The following is a 25,096-nucleotide window of genomic DNA, read 5'->3' as shown; positions in this document are numbered from 1 at the left end:
GAGCCCCGAGCTCCCAGTGCAGCACTGTCACTGTACCCACAGCCCTATTCTCCAGGGCTGCCAGGCCAAAGCCATTTTCATCACTAGCAGGCCAGCCACAGGGCATTATCTACCTGCATTTCAGGGCTGGATATGGGCCTTTCATCACAAACCTGACCTAAAAGAAGGAGCCCTGACCCTGGGAGACATCCACAGAACTCTCCTGATCCAGTCACCCTCCAGGTGCCAACCTATTTCACTGGAAAAGTTTTATTGAAAAAAAATTACACAAATAAGTTCTTGGTTTGACAGCAACAAAGGTTCATTTCCCCCTCCCCTCCCCCGCTTTGAAAACGTGTAAAAAGGGGGGGGGGATGTTCATCCCTACAATGACTAACGCAATGCTTCTTGAATCTGCTTAAGAGACCACCAGAAGTTATTTAGTTGTTTCCTGACCCCCCACTGGGGCCAGGGCCATTATGGGAGTGCCAGTCCCAGGGGCCAAGCACAGTTGAGGGACATCCGGAGAAGGCTGGGGGGAGGAAGGGAACGGAGTGTCGGTAGTGTCAGGAAAAGAGGCCCCGTTTCACGAGGGCTGGGCTGAGCCCGCCCGCTAGACGTCTCCCAGAGGAGCGAGTACTTGGCTATAAATATGAACACTGACTGAGGCAGGCTGGATCCCAGGGCTTGGAGAGCAGGCGCTGACACAGCCCAGGTCCCACAGGCTGTGGGCTCTGGGTTCAGCACCGTGCTCTCTGGAGGCCGTGTCCAGGCCGGAAAGGCCTCTTGCCATAGGAAGCCTGCAGTTTTCCCACCCTCACCCCGTGGAATATCCAAGGTCAGTACCTCAGTCCCCCCACCCCCATAGCACCCATGTGTCACAGGAGCCTTCGCCTGCCTCCTGCCAACCCATGTCCACCCTGGGCCTACAACTCATCTCTCATCTTGTCACCCTTGGGCCGGACCAGGCGCCCAATGAACAGTAGGGAGCCACTCTGGGTGTCTCGAACCAGGAAGATGAAGGGGTGGTCGGCGTAAAAGAGCTTGGGGCTGCGCAGCTCCTCACGCCCGTAGATGTCCTGGTCAAAGGGGTTACCCTCTGTGTCCCACTCGAAGGCGGTGGCGTGGAACACGCTGGCCAGGTAGAGGTCCTTCTTGCCTGACATGCGTGACAGGTCTGCTTTGTTCTTGTCAATGGCCTCCGTCAGACCCAGTCCGGCCAAGTGTTTCTGTGGGACAAGGTGGTGCCAGGTGAGGCTGGACCTGGTTCCCCGGCCCTCACCCTCCACCCACACCACCGCCTGTTGTCCTGGAAGCAAGACCACCACGGCCAGGCTGCTTCTGTGGCTTCTGTGTGCCCCTAGTGACAAGGACACGTCACTCCACTGCTTTCAAGAATGTCACAACCGCCCTACAAGAGCTTCTTGTTGTCACTTCACAGAGGAGGAAACTGAAACTCGGGGAAAAGGCAGAATTGCTCCCTGGCACTGCCAGTGCTTCTCCAAGTGTAGACATGGAGAGCTGCCCCCCAGCACGACCTGGCACTTGGGGGAAATGCACATGCCCCATCCCAGCCCCAGCTCACAGGAGTCAAACCACTGGGGCCAGGCCTGGGAACTTTTTAAACAAACTCTCCAGGTAATTCTTAGCACATTCAAATTTGAGAAAGACTAATCTAAGAACAATTCCATCCACATCACTTGGGAAACCTTTCTGGAGCAGTAGGATGTCTGGGATTTGCTCCAAAATAATTTGATGGAGGGGAAAGATGTATGTAGGTGAATCTTTACTGGCCATAAAGATGATGGTTGAGGTTAGGTGTGAGTATATGAGGACTCATCCGCCATACTCTGTATTTACTGTATTCTGTACATTTCCAGAGTAGAATGTTAAAACACAGTGTATTATACAGACACTCTTTCTATAGATAGCTCTGCACCGCCCTGGAAGCCAGTGCAAACACTTCCGTGTGTGACCTGTGCTGACGTGCAGCTGTGCCCCTCAGCCGCACCCCCTGCTCCCTACTACAACCTCAACAGCATCTCCCTGACTATCCTCTCTCCCTTTAGGGCCTTAGATACCACATCTCCCAGGAAGCCTTGCCTAGCCCACATCTCTGGGACACCCTCTGGGCTTCTGTACCAGTATCTGGACCTGTCTGTCTCTCCCACCTACCTCAACCCCACCCCAACCCCCAATTCAAGTTAGGGCCATGTCCCTGGCTCTTCCTGTGCAAGAAACAGCAGTAAAGGGCTGTTGGCTGAGTGAACAGCAGCTTCTGGAGCTCAGGCTTTTGCAAAACAAATAAGCACTAGACACAGGGGCCTGAGACAGGCAGTCTAGGCCCAACTATTCAAGCACTTACTTCACCTTTCCCAACTCAGTCTGCCTCAAGGACTGATGGGAAGCGTGTCCACCAGGCTTCCGGGAGAAAAAAGGGCAGACCAGTCTCTGCAGAGGGGGCTGGGCAGGCCCAGGAGAGAGAGACAGGGACAGCTTCTCCCCAGAAACCCTCAGGGCCATCTATGGGAAAACCATTTAAGAGTCACTATCTCTGGGTAGGCGCCTAGGCCAATTTCTTCTTGGGTTTTATTGCTCCACACTCCCACAACAAGTGTGAATCCACCCTGCCAGAGGCCCACCAGAGGACCATGTCTTGCGTCTAAGATTAGATCCAGGTGATAGACAGTTTTCCTATTCCAGTTGGTCAAAAATCTCTCCTGGCAAAAAGGCCACCGTGAGTGTTCATGTTGGGCCCTAACTGTGGCTCTGCTACTTAACAGCCGGGGGGGGGGGGTGTCTGAGTGAGAGCCGCTGCTTCTGAGTCACCCAAGCTGGCGGTGAGGGGCAATAGGTGGAGCTGGTAGATTCAGCTTCTGACCATCTAAGTTACTAACGGCTGAGATCATTTTGTTTTCGTATAGCCAGGGGCATTGGAACAGTGTGTGACTGCAGCCAGCATGGGATTAAGGGCACAGTTTAGTGCTAAATGCTTGAGCAACTGGTTATGCGATTTGGGGTAGATTATTTAACCTTGCTGAGCCTCAGTTTCATCACCTGTAAGGGTCATAGTGCTACCTAATAAAGTTTCTGAGAAATGAGTTGAATGCATAAAAAGTGCCGAGAGGAGTGCCTGGCATAGAACAGTGCCTGGTTATATTTAGCTACTGATGTTATCATCACCTCCCCAAGGGCTGGGCCCCGCCTCCTTCACCCAGCTTTATCCACAGCAAAGCCCAGTGCTGTCTATGCACTCAGGAGGGCTCAGGATAGACGTGCTGAACTGGTGAATGGATGTCCCAAGTACCACTCCCTCCCAGGTCCACCTACCATCAAGTTGGGCCACCCCTCACCTGCAGGTCATGGGTCACCTCCACCACACCCTTGGGCAGGGAGATGGCGACGGCCTTCTTCTGCATCTTCCCCATCCAGATCTTCAGCTGCTCTTTGGTCAGCAATTTTTCGAGGCGCTCAAGGGGCTCCACGTGGTGGGGCATGAGGATGATGAGGCTGGAAAGCTTGTGGGCTAAGGGCATCTCTACAATTTGCAGTTTCTCTTTCTCATCGTCATAGTAGTTGTAGAGGCCTAAAAGAGAGGTGGAGAGGGCACTGGGCACACTGTGGGGCAGGGGCGGGCCAGGCCCCAGCTCCCTCGGGCCCCGCCATTGGTGGCCGCTCCACAGGCACTTACCTGTCCGGTGCATCATCGTGACACCCACGGTATAGGAGCGGGTCACCATGAAGCCACGGTTGTCTACCATCTTGTGGTGGAATTTCTCATCCCAGTGTGCTATAGTAAGAAAAAGCAGGATATACAAGGTCAAAAATACATGTCCCCCACCCCCAAATCACCATCACCACTGCATACCCTGGCTTTATCCCTGACACAAGTCTCTGTTTCAGTCTTCAGAGCTCACCTACGCCTACATCGCCCCCCCCCCTTAGCGCCCAGCCCACAGAGTACATGTGCTTGCTTTGGGGGTTGTCGGAGGGTGTTGGCCCTAACCATGCTGCCTGAAGGTACCACTCTCCAAGTCAGGCCTGAGTATCCCCAAAGACAAGGGATTCCTTCAGGAGGACCCCCTCAGCTCAGACCCTGCCACCTCTACCCTCGGCCCTGGTGCCTATTAAATATTCAGGCATGCATGCTGAGCTGGAGTTCTCTCTGTCCTCCACCCCCTACTAACTGAGAGGTCTGTGTCCTGGGGAGACAGAGTCCTGAGGTCATCCTTAATTCTTGTCCACAAGTCATGTCTTGGTGGCCAGAAAAAAAAACGCAATAAAAAAAAACCCTATAGATGTGTGACATTGGCCTGTGTGACACTGGCCTGTGCCCAGCCCTATGGAAAGATCTGCATTCAAGTCTAGCCTTGGCTGCTGACTGGCTGAGAGATTTTCAGCCCTCCCTCCTAGCCTTTACCTTCGCAAACAGGGTTTCCTCATCCTCACAGCACTCTGTGGAACACTCCACAGAGTATTCGAACGTGCTCCTTAACCTCCAAGTGAATCTTCAGTGCAATACCTGCACTTGAGCCCTGGCTCTGCTACCCGCTAGCTGGGCCTCAGTTTCTCTACCTGTGCGATGGGGAGAACTGCTCTGAGGATCAGGCAAGCTCACAAACCTGGCCAAACTGATTTAATTTGTTGCTTCCAAGACAAGCAAAGGCACTCTGATGTGCTGAAACTAGACGGAACAAACGCTCTGGAGACCCTCTGCCAGGCTTGACTCCTTGAATACCTCGCTACACCTCTTTGGACCTAGTTTCTAGGCTATATAAAGGGCTTCACTGCACTGCTTGCCGCCACCGGTTCTTACGAAGACTAAACCACCGTGCTGCACCAGGATCCAGACTCTTGCAGGGGGCGGGGAGGTCTCCGAAGCATCGCGCCCGCCCAGCCCCTCGGGACTCACGCTTGAAGAACATGGCGTTGACCAGCAGGGCGCCGTCGGTGCGCTCCACGTCCTTGGTGACCTCGGGCAGCTTGCCGTCGGTGGTCTGCGCCGCCCACTCATTGATGGACTGCAGAGCGCTGCGCTTGTCGCGGAAGTTGATCTTGGAGTGCTCGCAGTTATAGTGCTGCTTGCTGCTGCGCACGAAGTCGTCGGCGAAACTCACCGAGCTGGGCCCGTACAGCCGGCTGCCCAGTTTCCAGGTCACGTTGCGCGCGGTGCTGTTGCTGAGCGAGCGGAGCAGTTCACCCAGGCCCGCATGCACCTCCTCATCCCGCAGCTGCTCGGCACTCAGCACCGCCTTGGCCTGCGAAGCCGTGGCCGCCTTGCCGCCCAGCGAAACGAGCCCCAGCGAGGAGGCCACCACCACTGGTGACAGCAGGATGTTCTCCACCGCCTGGTCCTTGGCCATCGCCTGATACAGGCTGAAGGCCAGGCCTGCACTGCGCTCAGCCAAGGTGGCCGCCTTGGGGCTCAGCTTTTCCGAGGGGCCAGAGGTCGCTGGTTTCTTTACCTCCGCGGCAAGGGCTGCCGCCAGGAGGCAGGAGGTGATAAGCAGGAGGCAGCGCATGGCTGGGAGGTGGGGTGTGTGGACCACAGAGGACCTGTGTGGGTTGCAGAGAGGGGGTCACCCTGAAGTTCTGGGTCTTCCTCCCAACCACCATCCCAGCCTTCTGGTTACCACCAAATCCCCTGGAGATCGGAACAAGAGAACCTGGAGTTCTAGGGAGCCCAGACCAAACTTGGGGTTGCAATATTGGGGGGGCCTATCCATTCTCTGAGGCTTCCCGTGACCACCTAATTCAAAGCAGAATTCCTGGCAAGTCACCATCCCACCCTATTGATTCCTTGCATTGAACTTACACTTACACTTGTGTTTATTGTGTATTTTTTCTGCCCCTAACTAGTTTGTGACCTCCAGGACAGGAAACCCAACCAGTCTGGTTACTCTCTTATATTCCCAGTACCCAGCGCATTAAGAGGCCTCAGCTGTTCCTAAGTGAACAGAAACCAGGGCCGCATGGCCATACCGGGGTTTGTACAGAGGTTCGCTCTGTTTCCATACAACCCTGGGGACCAGTGGGCGAGAGGCAGATGGGCTGAGGGTCTGCAGAAAGTGCAGGCGCCTGGGAAAAGGATGTCACGTGGGACAGAGCTATACAGGCCTGCTTCCCCCTCCCTTTCATTCTGTTCTGGGATGTTAATGAGTCACTGGCTTGGTTCACTCATTAAATGCTCCACTCTGCTGCCGCAATGGTGACCTTGAGTGTGAGTGTGTGTGTTCACCACTCTGAGCCTCAGTCTCCCTTTTTCAAGTCGTAAGCGCATAGGCCTCTGTGACCCTGGAGACTTATCTTGGCAGGCACATGCCCATCGCCCACAGCCCCTGCAGCAGATGGGAAATCCCCTAGACAAAATCTGGGGAGAGGTGGGAGGTTTCCTGAGAGGAAGGATACTGGGGGGAGGGGTAAATCATAGCTCAACAGAACAGCCAACTCGTCCCTCACCAGAGGCCAGCCAGGTGCGTGTTTAGCCTCCCTGAAAGCTGGGGCCATAACAGATTCCATTCTTCCCTCCCATCTGACATCTGCTGCCACAGAGGCCATCTATCCTCAAGGTCGTCCTCAGCCCCCTCCCAAACCTCTGCAGTAACAGTGGTCCTTGGGACAAGCCGCATGCCCCCACCTTCAGATCATGCAGCAAGAGAGAGGAAGGGACACACAGCAAAGGGCAGGGTTGAAGGAAGCCTGGCAGAGCCTGGATCCCACTGCTCTGGCGCAGCCTCTCTCCCAATCCTCCTCCAGGAAGACCCTGAGGGTTCAACTGTCGTGGGAACACTGGCCGTCTGGGATGAGCACGGGATGAGCACGCTGCAGCCAGCCTGAGCCCAGGAAGGACCCTCCACCATCCCCCAGCCCCATTCCCTGGGCTGCCACCTCCTGGAAGGTGCAGTGAAAGGGAGAAGCAAAGTGTGCATGAGGAGGGAGAGGTGTGGGGAGACCACTGAGATGCACAGATGTCCCAGAGGGATGGTTCACCGGGGATCTGTTCCTTAGAGTACGAGAGATGGGCAAGAGTTACCCCAACATACAGGTTGGGGTGGGATGTTTCAGGGTCTAGGCCACTTTCCTTGCAGTCCTGGCTCCTCCTCCCCTAGACACAGATCCTGAAAAGCAGAGTGACCATAAAATGTATTGTACTAAAAAGGTCACTAGAAGAGAAAAAAAAAGGCGGCACCACTAATTATGCCAAGACAGCAGGCATATATGGTCATCCTGTTCAAAGGCCGCCTCTAGTTCACACAACTGATGCCAGCGCTCAGACCCTGCAAAGGCCACCAGCATCCTCTTGGGAGACACAGAGTCCAGCTCACAGGCCTGCCACGTGGCAGACACCATCTTGACAGCCACCGCCCCCAGCCAGCCAGCCAGCACCTCGGAGGGCTGGGAGGAGCTTTTCCAAGAAAGCTCTAAATGACTAGTTTGGGATTCCGCAGGCAGCCACATAGCTGCGCTCCTGCTTGCTCTGTCCTGGTGACGTGGCAGGCTAGAAACGGAATTAGCAGAAAGGGGCTTCCAGCTAGGGAGCAGGAGGCCTGCATTCAGGACTCAGGGGTGGCAAAGAGCCTCCCTGGCCTTAGCATTGGATCTGCCCATTGGTCTCTGAAGGGAGATGCTCAGCTCTGGAGAAGGGCTGCTCTGTTAATCCAGCAGCAGAAACGAGAAAGACAAGTTACTGCAAGCAAGCCAGCCTCCCACAGCCCTGCCCATGTTGCCACAGAGAAATCCCAGCCCTTAGGCCGGGGAGAGATGGTTTACAGACCCACAAAGATAAACACTTGATCCGAGAAGCCAGGGGCTGTGCCCAAAGCTAACCAGGCTGTGTTGAGACCGGATTCTGGGCTTTTGTCAGAGGGAAGAGAAGAAGCAGATGCTGGAGTGTGGGGGACTGCCAGAGAGGGCCTCACACACTTGGGGGAGTCTAAAATACCTTGAAACTGCCTCAGGGGGAGGTCAATGCCTGCCTTTTTCATTCTGAAAGAAAACAGAAGAGTGAGGAGGATGGGCAGAGGAGGTGGTGAGAAGCGGCCCTGAAGGCCTGACCCCCAAGTGGAACCCGCTCTACCTTGTCCCTGGCACAGGAGGCATAACCAGTCCCAAAACTTCAAGGACGCCCTACTACAGAGACCTTGGGGGACACCCTACTCGGTACAGTGGGAGAAACTGAGGCCAGAGAGCGGCAGGGAAGCCACCTCAGACCCCACAGGGACCATGGGGGGTCAGACCTCTCTGCACAAGGTTCTTTCCTCTACAAGACCCACAGAGCCCCGGCGGAGGGCTAGAAATCCTATCCTGTACAAACAGCACAAAGCACTTCTGCTAGGAATCCCGGTGACCAGAGACAAAGGGAGGGGGTTGGGAAGTCTCAGGAAGGCGGGGATGGGCGATGAAGCAGCAGGGAAAAGGAGGGTGTGGTCCCAGCCTGAGATTTCCAGGGAACCAAAGCCCCCTAATTTTCCCATACCTCCATCCGGGCCTTGCAGCCCAGAGGGGACCAGCCGGAAGCCAGGGAAGAGGAGAGGCAAACCGCAGGCCATGCTGGAAGTGGCCTGGGTTCTTTTTCCTCCACTCCAGTGGCTCAGGAATGTCCCTAAGCTGGGGGGCAGGAAACCCCCGCCTCTGGTAGAAGCCTAACTCTGTAGTTACTCCAGGAACCAGGTAGCAGTAAACAGATGAGGGTGGGTGACTCAGTGTTCTAGTTATTTCTTCCTTCCCCCAGCCCTGGGAGGAGATGGAGACCCTGCTGAGTCTGCTTATCCTTGGAAGGAGGTGGAAGGGGCTAGGGCTGGTCAAATCCCGCTTTTAGAGGCCATCACCTACACAAACTGGCTTCTGACCAGAAATGAAGCCACCCTGTTGACTCCTTCCAAACCAAGGGGACCCCAGGAACCAAGATCCCACATCCCTGGAAAATTCAAGACTATTATTTCACTTCTTCCACCCCCCCTAACTTCAGGACACCCATCTAACCCCAACAAGCTTCTGAGGAGACTGATCCATCAATCCTTGCTGATCCTTAAGCCTCAACCCCAGAAAAGGAGGTGCCCCCCACCAATAATCAAGCTAGCTTGGCCTCCCCAACCCTGCTGAAGGGTCTCTAGACGCCATCTCCTCTCCCGTGGCTCCTAGTTCCCGCAGAAGGTGGAGTCTCAGCATCCCTGCCCCTAGTATAGTGTTTCTTCTCTGCCATCACTTGTGGGGCGCCCCGCAGGTCTTTCGGACCGGACCTTCGATTGCCCGGCTTCCTGGGCTTGCCATCTGCCCTAACCCTCAAGCTCACTCTGCCACCGCCATCCAGCCCCGAGTTCTTGACCCCGAGCCCTCTTGCTGCTCCCAGTGCCAGGGACTTATATTTGTGGTCTCTACGTTGGTCCCTATTCCCTCCGGGGGCTGCCGCCCCCTTGACCCCCTGAAGCACCCCGCAAAGGGCCCGCTGCGCTCAAGCCGAGCCCGCCCCTTACCTGGGCCGGTCGGGCAGGCGCCGGGACCGCAGTCTCGGACTCTAGCAGCCGACGGATTCCACTCTCGCCTCTCCCCGACTCTCCAGACCTATATATGGCTTCCACCCCCCACCTCCCGCTTGTCCCGAGAAACTTCTGGAAAGTTGGAAAAGCTTCCGGAGGGCGCCCCGGCTCAACCAAAAAAAGCCAAAGACCTCCTCCAAACCGCCCAGGTTCCCGCCCCCTCCCTCTCGAGCGTCCTCCCGGCCCCTGGGTCCTACTGCCCCCCTGTTCCGAGGGCGCGGCGGGGAGCCCCAGCCGGGAGACCCGGCCTTCGGTGGGACTAGCACGCGAGGTCCAGAGTCGGGGCGTGATTAGGCGCCGCGGAGACTTAGGGCCTTGTGGCCCGGGAGGTGCGGGAAACGGAGCGTTCAGATCACTGAGAAGAGGGGGCACCCAGCACTCGGGCCCAATTCCTAGGATAAGAGTCCCCCTACTGCACCCCCCAGCCTGCCCCTAAAATACAAACCAGCCTGCCCCTAAAATACATTCCTGCAGCAACAGAGCGGCTCCTGCTTTGCTGTGGTTCTGCCGGCAGTGGGTCGGTTTTCGATTTTCAGGCTGAAACTTAGCTGGGTTCCCCCTGCAAGCCCCCTCCTCTGTCGGGGCAGGAGGGGCAGGAGGGGGACGGTGGGGGCTGCTGTTCTTGGTCTCAGGGAGATGGTCAGAGTTAAGAGGCAGTTTATCCTGAACACCTAAACCAACCTCAGTGACCGCCCTCGGGGCGGAATGGGGCCAGACCAAGAACCTGACCTTCCCCCTACAAGTGTTGGCCTGGGGAACTGAGGAGCTTCCGTTGGTCTGCCTGGACCTGTAATTGTCCTAAGTAACATAGGTGTCCGCTAAGTAATCACACTGTGTGACCCTAAGCAAATGCGGTTCCTTTGCTGGGCCTCTGCTCCATGGGCTGTGAAGTGTGCTAAGTCATTCCTTGTTTCCTTCCTCTGTCTTTTTCTCTCTCCTTGCTCACCCCTACCGGCCTGTCTCCCAGGTTGGGTCCCCTCCCACAGGGAGCCTATCTCACCCTCAACCCTTCTCACATCGTCCTCCCACAACTGATAGCCCTTAGCTCTGAGCTAAGATGAGTTACTCATTTCTGTTCTAGATGCTGAAGGCGCAGCTTACAGGACAAAGTCCCTGTGCTCAGAGACGCACCTTCTGAGGGGATAGCGCGTGCTAGTCGAGAACTCAGGAAGACAAAATATTACTTGCAACAACCCTGTTCCCCCTAAAATCTTTAATAATGAAATGATAGATGATAGATGCGCACAGTATGGAGAAGAAGGGACATGGTAGTGGCCCTCCCTGGTGGCATAGCGGGTTAAAACACAGCACTGAAGAGCCACAGAGGCTTTAGTGCCACTTTGATCCTGGCCCCAGAGGTGACCCACATGGCGCGGCAGACCTCTCCTGACCCGCCCGCTGCTGCCCTCAGCAGTGTACTTCGTCAGTCTGCCTGTTCTGCTCCCTACTCTGTCTCTGGTGATTCCTTTCCCTGACCCTGCACCTCTGGCCCATACCCCAGTTCTGTATGCATAAATAAATAACTCTTTTTTTTTAAAGGGGGATGGAGGACAAAGTAGAGAGACACTTTTTTCATTCACTTAGCCCTTCAATCAGAAAACTATTGAGTATTATCTTTCTTCTAGGTGCCTCCCTGGAGTAAAAGAATCCCAGCACCCAGCAAATGAATCATCTGAGTCCCTGGCAGTAGAGGTGGGAGTGGACCCTTTCCGGGTACCGCATCCTGGTGGTGATGGCTTCTCTGTCTGGGTTAGGGTCCTGCTGTTCAAAATCTGCTTGCATTCTTATAAGTTGCAAATGGGAAATCTGAGATGCCCAAAGCTAATAGACTCTTTGATTCAGGGTCAAAGAATCAAAGGGTACTTGAATCCTAAAGTCATCATCATAAAACACTATTATCTTCCTGGAAACTTCTTGGAATCTTTGAATCCATCTAAAGAATCTTAGAATGTTAGCTCTCAGCCTCAAGGAATTTTTGAATAAAAGCATTGAGGAAGATACAGCAAGGTATCTCAGAGGCCCTGGATTCCTGTTTGCACCTACTTCTCAGCAGTACCTGCCAAAAGGCAAGATCCCAGGCACCTCCAAGAGCTGGGATCTCCCCTCCTATGGGGGCTGCCCAGATATCTTTCTTGGGATACTTCTGGTCATTAACAAGCTCTTGTAACCTTGAGTGGAAAATCTCTTGGGTGTTGTCCATCTCTTTGGGGTGGCTGTCTTGGTTCTTGTGCCTAAGGACTTTTTAGTTCTTGCTGTGGAGGAAGCTGCCAGAGTTCCATGCAAACCCCACCCTCCACCTCATTCCCTACCTCCAGCTAAGCCCTCAGATGGTGATTGGTCAATGAACTGACGGTCTGTCAAAGCTGGAGGAAGAAGGAGAAGTTCACCTGGGTCCCAGTCCCAAAAAGACAGCCTTTCCTCCACTCTCTTCCATCTCCTTTGGGGTGAGCTGAGTGCCGTGACTGTCAGTGACCGCCAGTGACCGCCCTGAGAGGGAAGGGTAAACTGAGGCTCCTGCTTTTAGATAAACCCACCACCCTAGAAGGTCTGAGCAGAAAAGACCTATGTCTGGCATTTCCAAGCAGGGAAGCTGAGGCCTAGGGTAGGGGCTGTGTCTGAAAACCCTCTGCCAACCCCTCCAGACCCCTGCTGTAGCATCGCTTGAGTCAAGAAGTCTCCACATCTTGTTGTGCTACGTTATCTCTGTCCTCAGCCTTTATTGCCACTGAATGTCACTGGAGGTTTTGGAACTCTGACTCCCCAGAGCCAACACAGGGCATGCCCAGAAGAGGCACTTGGAAAGTCTGGCCAGTGCGTGAGTGACGGGAAGTGGCTGACTGAGTGTGGGCTCCCAGCGTGGCCCCCTTTGGAAAGAAAGGTAAGGGCTCCTTTAAATTTCCAAGATCAGGAAAAAAATGTCAAGAGCCTTTGCCACAGTATTCTTAGCTGTGAACCCAACCCAGACACAGCTGACTCTAGCCCTTCCCCCATAGTCCCAGGGTGCAGTTTCTAGAAGAAGCATGCTTTTTTAAAGTGGGGGAAGACTGACATGCAGAGAAAACTCTCCAGCATTTCATGTCTGGATTCTCCCAGTGCCTTGGCTCACTCCCCAAAATGCTCCTGCCCCCGCCTCTCCCCCACTAGGGCCACAGCTGGAAATCCTCTAGGTCCCAAGAGGTGTTAGCAGCAGGAAATAGAAAGCCATCCAGTTCAACTGCATCCACACTATCCAACACAACTGTACTGACAGAGGAAAGCAGGCCCAGAGAGGGACAGGGATCTGCCCAAGGTCACACATCAAGTCAGAGATGCAGCTGAGCCAGATCACAAATCCTGGATTCCCAGCCCCCTCTTCCCTCATACCACCCTCTCCTGACCCAGCCAGGAAGGCAGGCCCAGTTCAGCCAGGTATTACAGAAACAGCTTTCCTGGGCCCTGGAACTAGACCCAGAAGACTAGAATCCCACAATAGAAACTAACAAGTTGTTTAAGTCTCAGAACATTCAGATTATCATTTATAACTTTCAGTTCAGGCAAGAAAGTCCCCATTTTAAACACGAGGAAACTGAGGCAGTCAGAACTAGGATTTGAACTAGGTCTGTCTGTTTGTTCTCAGGAAGGGAGAGAGGACAGAAGCGACACTTACAGGCACTTTGCTGTGGCCAGGGCCTGTACTGCATACACTAGACAGTGGAAGGAAATGTAATCTTTTTTTTCTTTTATACATGGGATAAGATGGGCACAGAAAGCCGTCCACTCTGGGCCCTTTCTTCGCAGCTGTGGACGCCACAGGCAGCTCTCCCTGTAGATAACTGTCTGGGAGCCAAGAATGTTTTCACAGCCCAAAGCATGAGTCAGGGAAACACAATTTCTGCAATCTCTGCTTCTCTCTCTCTCTCTCTCACACGAGCGAGCGAGGGGCCTTCTGACGGAGAGAAGGGGCAGTCAGTCCTGCCGGCTGCCACGTTGGAGGGTGGGAGTTAGGAGGGGGGAGGGGAGGCCTGTGTGATTCCTCCTCCTCCTCCTCCCCCTCCCAGAGCAGGCCCGCCCCGCCCCACCCCACCCCCTCCCCTGCCACTCTGGTGCTGAGAGATGTCGCAGGCAGCCCCACTGCCTCCACCTACAGCCCTGTGGCAGCACCCTGGGGACGCTGCCGTGGCCGCCCACCCTCGGGACACGCACGCGAACCTTCGGGCAGCCCATGTACGCACTGTAGCAACACAAATCCGGTGCGGGGGACATGCTGGTTTTGTGGGTACTTAGGCAGGCAGACTCCAGGGCACAGCGCCAGGCTGGAAGCCCCTGATTCCTTCTCTCCTACTCACGTATGTTTCTCCCCTTGGGGCTTCATTTCCCGTTTGTCTCCCATCCAAGTACAAGTCAGGCCGGATCCTGCTTAGCTTCCGAGATCAGATGCGATCAGGCTGGTTCAGGGTGGTACGGCCATAGACCATTTCCCGTATGTAAAATGAGAGGGTGGTAACTCTTTTCTTACCAACCAGTGTATCTTCTCCCCTGCTTCCCCTCAAAGCCTGCGGGCATTTCTTGAGTACCCACCATGGAGGGGCTTAAGCCCTTCCAGGCCAGTGAGAGTCCCCCTGGGAAAGGGGATGAGCCATGCCGGACACTGGACACAGGAGGACTCCACCGCTGTGTCCCTCAAAGCCCCTCAAAGCCCCTCTGGGGCCCTGAGCTCTGGAGGACACCCAGGTGCCTTGGTTGCCCTCACCTGCTGTGTCAGGCACCCTAGGGGACCAGTCCTGCCAGCCTCGGGCAGAGACCTTCCTAGACCTTCCCAGGGCCAGAGCTCAGGGTATGGGAGTAGGGGAGCACATTTTATTTGGGATGAATAGAAGCGGTCTTCCTTCTCCTAGCCTCCCCATCCCAGGCCCCCTCTGACATCCCACAAGGCCAGGCCTGGACAGCTGGTAGGATGGTCAGAGGGTGTGAGGTACAGTTGCCCTTTGAACAAGGCAGGTTTGAGCTCTATGAAGTCAGACTGAACATATACTTGGATTTTCTTATAAACAGGGAAGATTCAGTATCACTTTAGTACTGCAAGTGTATCTTCCTTATTATTTTCCTAGCCAATTAATAAAAATTAACTAACAATAAGATTTTGTTAATTGTTCTTGTTGATTTTTCATCAACTGCTTAATTCTTGATATTTAAGTTTGGGGGGAGGACTTCTCTGGGGAGCACCGGCAGAGGGTGACAGCATGGCAAAGGGAGAAGATTTCAGACGAGGAGTCACTGAGTGACCTAGGAAAGCCTCTGTACCTCTCAGTTTCCTCATCTCTATTTTGGGAATTTGAGCAGGATCTGGGAGAAGCTGAGAGATTCATTTTAAGCAGGAAGAAGTGTCCATCCACACTGCTGGCAGGAGAAGTCGGTGCCCTTTCTAGAAGGCAGTTTGCACTGGAAACCTTAAAGATGTGCTGGGATTGTCTCTTGAGCCATTGTTTGTGATAACAAAAGCTGGAAACAAGCTATCTGTCCTCCGGTGGGTACTAAGAAACTGGAACAAAAGGAAGTATGTTCTTTGTGCTCTGGTGTTGACACAGTCTTACAGTGGGGAGCAAAGTGACTTGCTCCTCTTTTTGCAGAGGGGCCCAAAGTGGGTGAGAATCTGACCCCATCCCTTGGGGTAGTGGGTGAGAGGGGAGGAATGAGACTTCTGTCATCCCTTAAGGATTTGGGGACTGTTTGAAGGTATTACCTAGCCATACATTTAAAAATTATTCTGGAAGGAGAATACGTTTTAGAAATTTATCCAAAGGAGATGGTTTACGAAAACAGCTCTCTGGACAGCTGTGTTTGTAAAGACCCAGAGTTGGAGACGGAGTCTGCAAGGGAGGAACGAGGGACAGGTGTCGTAAGGGGACGCTGTTCTAACCTTACGGGCAGAGAAGCCGAGAGAAAGCAGAGCTTGACAGCAGGAGGCGTTTATGAAGACTCCCGCGTGCTGCGGCACACACGTGGGGAGTGGCATTCACATTCACCAGTCAGTGCTTATGTTTCACGATTTTCATTTAATTTTAAAATGCTTCTGCTGTGGGGGATTTTTATTTTAAATTAATGTATATTAATAAATATTAGCGAGTGAAACGTATGATATTCACAGAAAAAAGCCAGGAGGTAACACAACAGGTTAAAGCGCAACACTATGAAGCTCTCCGCCGCCATTGCAGCATGAGTTCGATCCCTGGCCAGGGAGGTGACCCACATGGTGCGGCAGACCTATCCTGTCCCGCCCACTGCTCCCCTCAGCTGTGTATTTCAGTCAGTCTGCCTGTTCTGTTCCCCACTTTGTGTCCCCCCCACACCTCTGGCCTGCATCCCAGTTCTTGTATGTATACATAAAGAAATCTTCAAAAAGTAAAAAGCCAGGAGGAAGTACTCATAAGTGGCTTAGCTTCAGAAGTGAGAATATGCATTATCTCTGCTTTTTCTTCTCTGGATTTTTATCAGTAGTATATATTACATTTATAATCAGTTAAAAAAATATCAATGAAGTGACTAGGGTAAAAGCTTCTAATGGAGGTCAGGCCTGAAGGCTTGTTTGAGTGGAGACTGGGGAGACTTGCTGTGGGGCCAGCCTGGCTTTCCCACTGCCTCCAGGATTCTGTGGGACACTGCAGGGAGGGAAGAGTCCCGACAGAGGTCACCATGTGGGGAGCAGGAGTTTGTGCCGGGACATCTGCCGAAAATGGCCTGGGACATCTGCAGAAAATGGCCTGGGAGTGTAACAAGGTGGCCCCCTGCCCTGAAACAGGAAGTCTCAGAGGAGCTTGGGGCTTGGACCTGGGAGCTTCCTGATGTGGCAAGGTCACCTTGATGTTCTTAAGACATCTGTGCCTGCTGAATGGGAATTGATTGACGGATACCAGAGAGAATGTCACAGTAACCCAGTATGACCTGCTGGTGGGCAGCGGAACTGGAGGGGACTGGGCGGCCTGTGGCAAATGGCTCCTTCCTGAGCTGCAGACTGGGGAAGATGGTGAGGGCTGTGGTTTGCAGATTGGAGACATCCAAGAAGCTGCAGCGTCCGCGAGTCTGGACCTCAGGAGCAGATTGGGCTGGAGATGACAATCTGGCACAGGACAGTGATGGAGCCACGAAGTGGGAGGTGGATCAGGGCAAGTACAGAGGGCGAGATGAACAGAAGCTGGGGAGAAACAGCCCCACGCTGGTTAGAGGGGGACCTTTGCCATCTTCAGGAAGGGGTGTCAGGCAGAGCTGGAGCTGGCAGGCCCACATGGGGCTGGGCCAAGGGAAGAGGGCTGTGCTGAATGGATGTTGCAGTGGAGCCGCCTCCTCTGGGAATGCTGAGGAAGGACCCAGCTGAGAATGGTGATTCTGTGGTGGAGGGTGGGCCAGATCAGGGGTCTGTACACTCGGCCAGGCCCCATTGGCTGGCGGGTGGAGCCAGCGCAGAGACAGGCCAAGCTGATGCAACGTGGGCCTATCATTGCAGGCCTTGCTGAAGGAGATGCAGCTGTGCTGGCTGCTGCCCAGAGGTTCCAGCAGGAAGGGGGCAGCTCTCCAGCAGGCCAGAGCTCTGGGACTGCAGCCCAGCCAGGCGCAAAGGCCGTCTTTTCTGGGACTGCTCTGACTCAGGAGGGAAACACGCCTTTCATGGAAGCACTGGGAGCCTCTGCTCTGTGTGTGTGGGTGTGTGTGTGTGTGCGCGCGCGCACACGCAGGCCACAGCTGATGCTGCTGTCCTGCAGCTGTCCCTGGCAGGCTCAGCCAGATGGAGAAACTGCAGGGAGGAGATGACACCTGCAGAGTGCAGGCTGAGAGCTGGGCTAACTGTCTGGCTCCTGCGTCTGTGCTGGAGGCCTCTGAATAGTGCATGACTTTGGCAAGTCCCTGAGCCCTCTGAGCCTCACCTTCCCCATCTTTTATCTGAGGCAGTGAGCTATTAAAATGAAGGTGAAGTGAAACAGAAAAACAGGTTGGGGACTGGAGCATGGCAGTGAAAAGGCACATTGGACCGTTGCTAGGGGAACCTGTAAGAAAGAGAGGCCTTGCCCACGTCAGGGAGGGACACTTTGATGAGAGGGCTAGGTGACAGCAAGCGGGCACAGCTGGCCAGCATGGGCACCAAACCAGGCACAGGAGAAAGGGGACTGGCACCCACTGATGCCTGCTGTGTACCAGAACTCTATTGACTTGCATGATCCTGCCGTGAAGGAGGCATTTTATTTATTGTTTTAAGAGTTATTTACGTATGCAGACAGAACTGGGGAACAGCCAGAAGTATGGGAGGGTGAAAGGATTTACCAGTTACAGAGTGGGGAGCAGAACAGGCAGATGTACTGAAATACACTGCTGAGGGGAGCAGAGGGCAGGACAGGAGAGGTCTGCTGCGCCATGTGGGTCACCTCCCTGGCTGGGGATTGAACTTGTGCTGCAGTGCCTGCAGCTTCATAGTGCCTCATTTTAACTCCTTCCGTCACCAGGGAGGGCCCAAGGAAGGCATTTTCATTCCCAATTGACAGAAGAGGAAACTGAGCCTCCAACAGCCTAGTGATGAAGGAGCCTGGGTTTCTGTGAGGGCTCCTTACCTGGGGTCAGGTTTCTGTTCACCGCAGCCGCCAAGACCATCTCTGAGGCTGCTGGATGCTCCCACTAGCATTACCGAAACCCAGGACTCGGAGTTGCCCAAATCTTGGTGTTGCCTCCAAGCTGATTCCTTGTTAACCTCCCCAGGTCCCGGTGTTAGGCCTTGAGAAGGCAGCCGGGTCTGAGGAGTTCTAGGGAGCAGGTGGGGCTCTCAGAGGACAATGTAGGCTGAGGCTCGGAGCCCCATGGGCAGTTTCCTCAGCTCCCTACACAGGGTCCCGGCCCTGGAAGGCCAGCAGCAGTGGGGCTGAGTGCCAGGAAAGGTTCCAGACACAAATCTAGACTTCAAGGCCTAGTCTCAGGAACAAAGCAGGAACTGGAAGTTGGGCTGCTGGAGCCCGACTGTGGGGCCCTGAGGTTCAGAGGCGCCCAGCCCAGCTCCCTCCCTGAGGCAGACCCTAGCAACATCGCTGTCCTGAGCTTGTGAGTATGTGTCTGTGTCTTTTGTTCTGCTTTGTTTTTTCTTCTGTTTTCATTTCTTCTTTTTCCCTTTTCAAAGTTTTTCAAAAATCGAAAACAGTGCAGTAAAGTCCATGATGAACCAAATATCAGTGTTAAACAGCAGCAGGATGAGGGCTGACTTCCGGGCATACAACCTATGTTGACTCATACTTGGTGAAATGTCTGTCTAAACATCTTGCAATTTTGAATCATTTGTGAAGAAGGGGACTCAAACATCATGTCACCAGTCCTGGCTAGGAGCAATAAAATAGCATAGTGTCAACCATATTGGAGGCAGAGGCAAAAGAGAAAAAAAGTGTTTATTTAAAATTGTGATACTTGATCGATGGTAAATTTTTTTTATACTAACTTTGACTTTTTAAAAATATATATTGCAGACAATGCTATTTCTTTTGATTATTGAGGTCTTGGTGCCCCCCCCTTTAAAAGACTTATTTATTTATGCATCCAAGCCAGAGGTAAGGGGTGGTAAGTGGATTCACCAGAGACAGAGTGGGGAGCAGAACAAGCTGACTGAGGAAGTACCCTGCTGAGGGGAGCAGCTGGGGGCCGGTCAGGAGAGGGGGCCGGTCAGGAGAGGTCTGCAGCGCCAGCTGGGTCACCTCTGGGGCAGGCAGGGATGGAACTCACACTGAAGTGGCTGCCACTAGCTTGCAGTGCTGCATCCTAACATATTGTGCCACCAGGGAGGGCCGGTTCCCCCTTTCAGTTTGCACCGAGGGCAAATGCCCTTGGTGAGAAGGTGGGAGAGAAAGAGCATCCCAGGCAGGAGGAACAGCAGGGCAGAGGCTGCAGTCTGAGCCACAAAGAATACTGGCCCTTGAGGTGGCCAGTTCAGGTAGCTCCCAGGCCTCATGGGTCCTTGCTAGAGAGGCAACTGCAGCCCCCTCATCTGAAATCACTGTCCAGACCTTCAGTGCTTTCCATCTGCAAAGGGAGAATAATGGATCTTTTCAATAGGCAGTATTCCAGATTCTGGAAAATTTGACAGAGACAACATTTGAAGGGACAAAAAAAAAAAAAAAAGCTGAGTTTGAGGTCCCTGGCAACAGGAAACTGCTTGCACAGATTCTGTGTGTGGTGCCCCTGCAGGCACACACACACACATCTCCCACCCCAGCCAGCTCAAGCCCTTCCCTCATCATCAGCGCAAGAGAGGTCATGTTAAGTCCTTCGCTTATTCCTTCACTCTCTCACTATGCAATAAGTGTCTACTGGGAAACAACCACGTTCCAGGCACTGTTTGAGGTGCTGGAATAGAAGAGTGAGGCACACAAGGCCTCTGCTGTCAGAAGTCTCCCCTGGGAGACTAAGGGAGACAGGCCATAAAGTCAGAAACAAATATGATCATTTCAGGTATTGATAAGGGCTACTAAGAAGGGAAATTGGTGGCGTGGGAACACAACTACTTTTCTCATCAGAGACCTGAGTGATAAGTTGTATTCATTTCCTATTGCTGAGGCTACAAGTTACTGCAAACACAGTAACTTCATGCTATCATTAAAGTCCAGCATTCTGGAGGCCTGCGGCTACAATGCAGTTATGCTGGCAGGACTGTACTTCTTCTAGAGGCTCGAGAAGCAAATCTGGTTCCTCTTCCTTGCTAGCTTCTAAAGTCTGTCTGCTCTCCTTGACTCGGAGCCCTTCCTCCACCTTCAGAGCCATGGCACCTCCCCTTCAAATCTCTCTCTCTGGCCTTTGCTTTTGTTTGGTGACCCTGACCATCCGACCTCCCTTATATAAGGACCCTGGTGGTCACATTGGGCCACTGGGAGAGATTTCTACCTCAAGATCCATAATTTAATCATGTCTGAAAATTCCCTTTTACCCTGGAAGGTAACATCCATGGATTAGCACAGAGACATCTCTAACAGCCTAGGAAGGCTGTGGGGTGAAAAAGAGAGGGGACTGCATGTGCAAAGGTCCTGGGGCTAAAATAAAGTAGTTATGTTCTAGGGTCAACAAGCAGGCCAGTCTTCTAGAAAGTAGTACTCCATCTACATGGTTTGATCCATCTCATCTATGGGGCCACTCTTTCCTCCATGACTAATGGGGTATAGTCCAGGCACCTGGACAAAGCAAGAGGACCCTTGCAGAGCATCTCTGGTGCTTAAGGCCCTCTTCCCCACCCTCTACTTATAGCTGGTCACCCCTTCACATGCCTCCCACAAGAGTCCAGGATGCTTGAAGAGGCTGCCTGCCCAAGTGCTCACCTGGAGCTGGGAGCAGAATGCTGGGATGAAAAGGGGGAGTAAGCCCGGCCGCTGCTACCTGCCTATAAGCCTGCTCTGTCTTCCCCCACTGAAGACCAGAATTGTATGGCTGAGGAGAGCTGGGGGCCGGAAGGCTGGGCCTCAAGCAATGGAAGCAGCCGTCAATGGCCAGATTGTTAGCTCTGGACTGCAGAGGGGAGGTCTGGTTGAATGTAGCCTTTGTGCGTGGGAGGTCAGGATGCCCAGGTCAGGGGCTCTCCTGAGCCCCTACCTCTGCTCAGACCCTGCCATGCGGCATCTGTGGCATCCCTTGTGCCCACCCCACCCGCAGGCGCCCGGCTGTCACTGGCTGACTCACTATACCACTGGTGGAGGGTGGTAGCCTTCCCTGTCAGCATGTAAGCTCTCTGTGTTACATGCCACCTGTCCCAGCACCCTGCACCCAGGACTCAGATAAATCACTCCATAAATGTGTGCAGTGAGTGATTCATAGTGTTACCTCCTCCTGGACCATGGTACAGTCGCCTTACAGTTGCCTTACTAATTTGCCTGCTTCTGGGTTTCTCCTCCACACCATTGCCCCAGGGGGTTGTTCTAACACACCAGCTAGTTAAAATTCTGTGGAGATCCTCAGGAACCAGCCAAGTCCCCTAGCCTAGAAGCGAAGCCTTTCATGACCCCTCCATACTCAACAGATGTTGATAGAGGGCACCAGAGTCTTCCTGAACACAGCTTCTGTGACTGTGAGGTCAGGATCCCTTCTTCACTCCAATCCCCTTCCAGCCCACCCCATTTCCTAGTTCTTCACACCAGACACTCCCCACCTTGGTGCCTGGGACTCGTGGCTGCCAAAGTCCAGGATGCTTTCTCTTCTCCTCCCCTCCAGGGTAACTCCTGCTTGCAATTCAGACAAAAGGCTCTTTCTAGCTTCTCACCCCACCCCCAGGCTCCAATAGGTTTCCCCAACCTCTCCTCCCCACCCCCTCCCACCCAGCTTCCTCTCACCTCAGCACCAAATGTAATTGCCAGTTAACCGCTCCATCTCCCTCTCAGACCCCATGCTTCTCAAGGGCAGGAGCTGAGCCTGATTCATATCCTTGGCACTCCAGGGCCCTGGAAACCTTCAGACACAGCATATGTTCAGCAAAGGTGTAACACCAGCCCAAGATAGTGGGTGGGGTCTGAAGCCAGCTGAATGGGTGCTTCTGCCCTCTGGTGGCCATTTTGGGTCACTGTACTTTTCTGTGTCCTTCACTAGGGTAATGAATCTTTGCAACAAGGATTCTAAGAACGTGGCCCCAGCACCAACAGCAGCAGCATCTCCTTGGAACTAACTTGCTAGAAACGAAAATTTGGGTTTCCACTTCAGTCCTATACATCAGAAGCTCTGGAGTGGGGCCCAGCAATCTGGGTTTCAATAGGCCCTTCAGGTGTCTCTGAGGAGGCAGAAGTATGAGAACTGATCGCCCAAGAAGTGACAGCAGATGCAACCTGGTGGGGTTGGTGGATGACATACAGAATGTCCAGTTAAAGTGACATTTCAGATATACAAGAAGGGATTTACATTGCAGGGGTCACACTTAAACTAAAACAATTCAGCTTTAGCTGGGTGTCTTATTTTCTTTTCTTCCTAAATCTGGAAGCAAAGAACCCTGTTCTTGCCTTAACGCTCTGGTGTTACCATCTTGAAATTCTTAATGATTTTTGAGCAGGGAACTCTACATTTTCCTTTAGCGTTGTTAGCCAGTGCTAGCCGAAGCTACGTCTAGAACATGCAACACCCAGAACTCAGGTGGGCGCAGCCAGAACCCCAGCCGCTGAGCTGAACCTCTGTTTTCCCAGTCCTCCCACCCCACAGCCTCTCTCTATCTTCCCAACTGGGTCAAACCTTCTTCCCAGATTTGACCTACTTCTGAGTCAACCTCTTCTTCCAGATTTCAATGTCTTTCTTCTACTACTTGCTGCCTCCATTCTTACCCCTTCTAGTCCCCTTTCCATAGTAAAGTGTATCAGGAGAGAGGAAATTTCCCTCCATCCCTTCGGGTTCTTCTTCGGCCGATCAAACGATCAAACTAACATCAGCCAGGTTAATAGAAGAAAAGAACAAATTTAATTACAGATATATGGTGAATCTACATTGATATAAATTCTAAAATAAAAGGGGCTCTATATCCTGTGGTGAGGGCTGGCTAGGGCACTGGAGCTCCCGGGAGGGGAGGGGACCCACATGATGAAAGGGCCAGATGCTCCGTAATGACGTAAGTAATGATGTAATGACGGGTCTGCCCTGCCAGAGCGTTTCTCCAATAGAAGGTTATTCCTGGAGGTGACCCTTCTCTGGGTACAAACCTTCTCCCAGGTTTCATTCTCTGGGTGGTTAAAAGAGCAGTAACAATTTCGCATATGCCTTCAGGGCCTTCATTGACTCAACTCAAAATAATTCACCTGCCAAAGTGACTTATCTTCGGAAGATGTGCTTGGTGAGACCTCACCTTCAAAAATGATGTCCCCAAAATGTCATTCTCCTGCTCAAAACTTTTCTTGCTGTGTCTGCTAGCCACTTGTATTATAACCAGCAGTGACCACTGAAGGTCCCAGAGCTGGGAGCTTCAGCTCTTCCTCTCCTGTGAGCCACACAGCAGTTCTGCCTCTGGCCCTTGGCTGGAGGGCTGAGAGCTGCTTCCTGGGATGGCAAAGATGAGCAGACAGAGGAGCAGTGCCAGAATCATCTGTGGAGAACCTATCTAGGCCCAGGAATGCTTTGAGTGGTGGGGACACAAAGAAGGTCTAGGAACCCCACCTTCCACCAGAGTGACTCTGGGCTCTATTAGCTCTGAACTCAGGTTTATGCCCTAACCTTAGTGCCCTAGGGAAACAGAAAGGACACAGCTCTTTCTATTTTAATTTTTCACAGGCAAGAAGGAAATTGTTCTACTCTTTTCTATGATTTGATTCGAAATGACATTGAAAGCTGTGAATGGGAGCACAGATGAGAAGCAGACTGGAATAACCAGTCATTGTGCCAGTTGAAGATGTGTCCAGTTGAAGATGGGGGGGGTGCTTATGCGCACGTCTAATTTCATTTACGTCCACCAATTAAAAGAAAAAAGCACAGTGCATGACATCAACACTCCAAAACCTCCAGCCTAGTTGGAGATCCCATCCAGGATGGTCTTGCTCAGAAACTGGGAATCCAGAAAGCACTGCAAAGGCAGGCTGCTTGCCCTCCACCTCCATCACTGGCTGCTTCTCTGGTCCCTACAGACAGAGTGCAGGTGGGGGCAGCAGAGGAAGTCCTTCCTGCCTGATGTAGCTGCAAAGGGTCCACACTGCCTGATGCCGTCACTCTTGGGACCCACCTGGCGGGTTTTCAGGGAATTTCCTCTTCAGGGGACCACTCACTTATACTTTCCCTGAAGAACAGCAACTCCTCCATCAGTTTCCAGCCATTCCCCATTTTTGGGATCACATCACTTCCCCCAAAGTGGCCCTCAGACAGCTGGACACTGGCTCAGGCAGGTCCTCCTTGGCCCAGCAGAAAAGCAGGCAGCCTGTGCCAGCCTGCTGGTGGGGAGCCATGCCAGGTGACCAGCTGCCCCTTCTGCCATCACACACGGCTTCTGCCCTTAGACTTGCATGCCTCGTGGAGAGAGATTGCAGCAAGGGATGTTCTGAACTCCAGCCTCCAGTTGTTGGAGGATGGCTAAGAATTCAACTGAACTCTGTCCACATGGAGATTGCATCAGATTCCACTGGTTAAAGCCATCATTTCCCAAGGCCACCCTCCACCCCAAGTCCAGGCTGTGTTTCTGGTCAATTGGCTGTAGATTAGGGGTCCTCCTCCAATTTCAGGTGCCTAGCACAAGTCCAGGTTAGTAACTGTATGTCTGACCAGGAGGCTACAAACCCTACAAATCCTCCTCACATTCATTTGGTTTGCTGAGGCAGCCCACAGAACTCAGGAAAGGTTTTTACCCCTAAGTAACTGATTTGTTACAAAGGATGCTCTCCAGGAAAAGCCAGAAGGAAGAGATGCCTACGGCAAGGTACCAGGAAAGGGCATGAAACTTCTTTGAGGTCCTGGTACCCTATTCTCCCCAAATCACCACATAGTCATTAACCCTGCCCTTTAGGGCTTTATGGACGCTTTATGACATTAGCATGGCTGATTAAACCAGTGGTGCTTTGGGAGCTATGACCCAGGAACTGCATATCAAGGCCAAAATAGATATGAGAAGTATATTTTGGTCATCAGAATGGCTCTGTGTGTGTGTG

At 53.1% G+C, this 25,096-nt stretch overlaps 1 protein-coding gene across 2 annotated transcripts; it reads right to left on the bottom strand.

The window, feature by feature from the left end:
* Nucleotides 1-230: 230 nt before the first annotated feature.
* Nucleotides 231-9,713, bottom strand: SERPINH1 (serpin peptidase inhibitor, clade H (heat shock protein 47), member 1, (collagen binding protein 1)). 2 transcript variants are annotated; one of them, XM_012725691.1, is made up of 5 exons: nt 7,922-7,965; nt 4,892-5,535; nt 3,671-3,769; nt 3,333-3,565; nt 231-1,208 (listed from the first exon to the last, which is right to left on the bottom strand). In XM_012725691.1, exons 2-5 carry the CDS (start codon nt 5,499-5,501, stop codon nt 906-908), a joined length of 1,245 nt encoding a protein of 414 aa, XP_012581145.1. In that variant the 5' UTR covers nt 5,502-5,535; nt 7,922-7,965; the 3' UTR covers nt 231-905. The 2 variants fall into 2 exon arrangements, with proteins under 2 accessions (XP_012581145.1, XP_012581144.1); XM_012725690.1 differs by lacking the exon at nt 7,922-7,965 and adding an exon at nt 9,453-9,713 and having other exon boundaries at nt 906-1,208.
* Nucleotides 9,714-25,096: the final 15,383 nt, after the last annotated feature.

Source organism: Condylura cristata, unplaced genomic scaffold, assembly GCF_000260355.1.
Source record: "Condylura cristata isolate star-nosed mole 26May11 unplaced genomic scaffold, ConCri1.0 scaffold00015, whole genome shotgun sequence".
Classification (NCBI taxonomy): domain Eukaryota; kingdom Metazoa; phylum Chordata; class Mammalia; order Eulipotyphla; family Talpidae; genus Condylura; species Condylura cristata.
Note: the sequence above shows the minus strand (reverse complement) of the source record. Positions and strands in the feature narration are given on the sequence as shown.